The sequence below is a fragment of the Eleginops maclovinus genome, chromosome 10 (assembly GCF_036324505.1).
Source record: "Eleginops maclovinus isolate JMC-PN-2008 ecotype Puerto Natales chromosome 10, JC_Emac_rtc_rv5, whole genome shotgun sequence".
NCBI classification, from domain to species: Eukaryota; Metazoa; Chordata; class Actinopteri; order Perciformes; family Eleginopidae; genus Eleginops; species Eleginops maclovinus.
The window spans coordinates 6746256-6747910 of NC_086358.1; the positions used below are offsets into that span (position 1 = coordinate 6746256).

At 38.9% G+C, this 1655-nt stretch overlaps 1 protein-coding gene across 1 annotated transcript; it reads left to right on the forward strand.

Moving 5' to 3' along the window:
• Positions 1-403: 403 nt before the first annotated feature.
• Positions 404-1655, forward strand: fgf21 (fibroblast growth factor 21). The gene is made up of 4 exons (XM_063893711.1): positions 404-646; positions 751-828; positions 944-1047; positions 1128-1655. Exons 1-4 carry the CDS (start codon positions 499-501, stop codon positions 1413-1415), a joined length of 618 nt encoding a protein of 205 aa, XP_063749781.1. The 5' UTR covers positions 404-498; the 3' UTR covers positions 1416-1655.

Genomic DNA, 1655 nt, shown 5'->3' on the forward strand with positions numbered 1-1655 from the left:
CATCTGAAAGAAGGCCTTCGAACAGTGGCGACAGAGAATCCAAGTTTTCGGCCTTTAATGTTGAAACACATGCTTAAAAAAAAAGGGGGGGGGGGTGTAATTACTGGAAACACTTTAAAACATCAAATACATAAATCTTTGGATTCAAGTGATAGTTGCCCCAGAGGAATTTAATCCCACTTGACTTCCAATTCCAAATACCCAACTTTAAAGGCCAGGCTTACAGTAAAAAGCAGGAAGAAGCCCATACATAGAGTTTAAACACAGGTCTTCCTCTCAGCGTTAAATCACACTTTCATTATGTAGAAATGTCTGACTCACACATTCAGGGGGTAGGACCTCCTTCTTTAAACTCCTATAAAAGGGCACAAACCTTGCTCCTTTTTAACAAAAAGTACTTGCTTGTGCAGCGCCATATATTTATAAGCTATTTCATATTTTTATTTAGCTATTTATTTATTTTTTATTCCTTATTTATCCTCCTGAAACTTTTTCCAAATGTTTTGCTTTCAACACAAGTATTTCTCCTGCCTGTCTTCTTTTCTCCTAATTGTTCAACTTCACTTCTCTCTGTCATTTTATCTCACTGACTCCAACCCAATATTATCCTTCGATAATCAAGTCAGAGAGGTACATCTCTACACAGGTATTTATACAACAGTGGATTTAATGAGCATATTGATGAAATATTGCTGCTCTTATATTCTCCATTATGCTAATTTCTTCCTTCCTTCCTCCTTCATGTTGAAGATAATCACAGAAGAGGGATGTATCTGCAGATGACCCCGGATGGGAGAGTGTCAGGAAGTGATGCTCAGACTCTTCACAGTAAGTATTTGGGAGATAGCTCAGAAAGAGAGCATGTTAAGGGAGGATATTTACATCCTCATGGGATAGTTTGAGGTCCAGAAAAGTCATGTGTATTTATGTCTTTGTGTTTCAGGTGTGCTAGAGCTGAAATCAGTTAAAACAGGTGAAGTTGTCATCAAGGGACAGTCCTCATCTCTGTTTCTCTGCATGGACATTGGAGGTCATTTGAGGGGGCAGGTAAGCAAACAAACTATTTCCCCCCACAACTCCACGGTTTTTGTAGTTGAATGATGGTTAATATCTGTTGTCTGTTTCAGGGGCTCTACTCAGAGGATGACTGCAGCTTCAGAGAACTGCTGCTGGCTGATGGATACACTCGTCTAATTTCCTCACACCATGGATTTCCTGTGTCTCTTGCACCAAGACATTCCCCAGATCGTCGCACAGTCTTCACTCGATTCCTACCCCTTAGGAATACTTTGGCACGGGAGAGTGTGCCTGAACAGACACCAGACAATGAGAGGAACTTCAACGTGGACTCTGAGGATCTTTTTGGAATGGGTCTGAATGCTATGGTCAGTCCTCAGTTCTCATTGGACCGTTAATAGCTTTATAGTCTTAAAATGTGTTATTTATTGACCGGGGACTTTAATTTATTTATTTAATGAGTAGCTTTTGCTCCTCAAACTGTTTCTAAGGGTAGTATTATGTAATTTATTTATTATTTATTGTGTGTGTGGTTTATTTCTGATATATTTAAAGACCTAATAATAAATTATCTGATTGTACTGTTTGGATGTTGAGTACATTTCTCTGTTTTTGTACCACGCATGTCTATGTATCAG

Excerpts from the sequence above, each read along its gene's own strand:
- fgf21 (XM_063893711.1), top strand. The coding sequence starts at position 499 with ATGTTTTGCTTTCAACACAAGTATTTCTCCTGCCTGTCTTCTTTTCTC. Across the intron at positions 647-750 it reads AGAGGTACATCTCTACACAG|ATAATCACAGAAGAGGGATG; the intron begins GTATTTATACAA and ends TTCATGTTGAAG. Across the intron at positions 829-943 it reads TGATGCTCAGACTCTTCACA|GTGTGCTAGAGCTGAAATCA; the intron begins GTAAGTATTTGG and ends TTTGTGTTTCAG.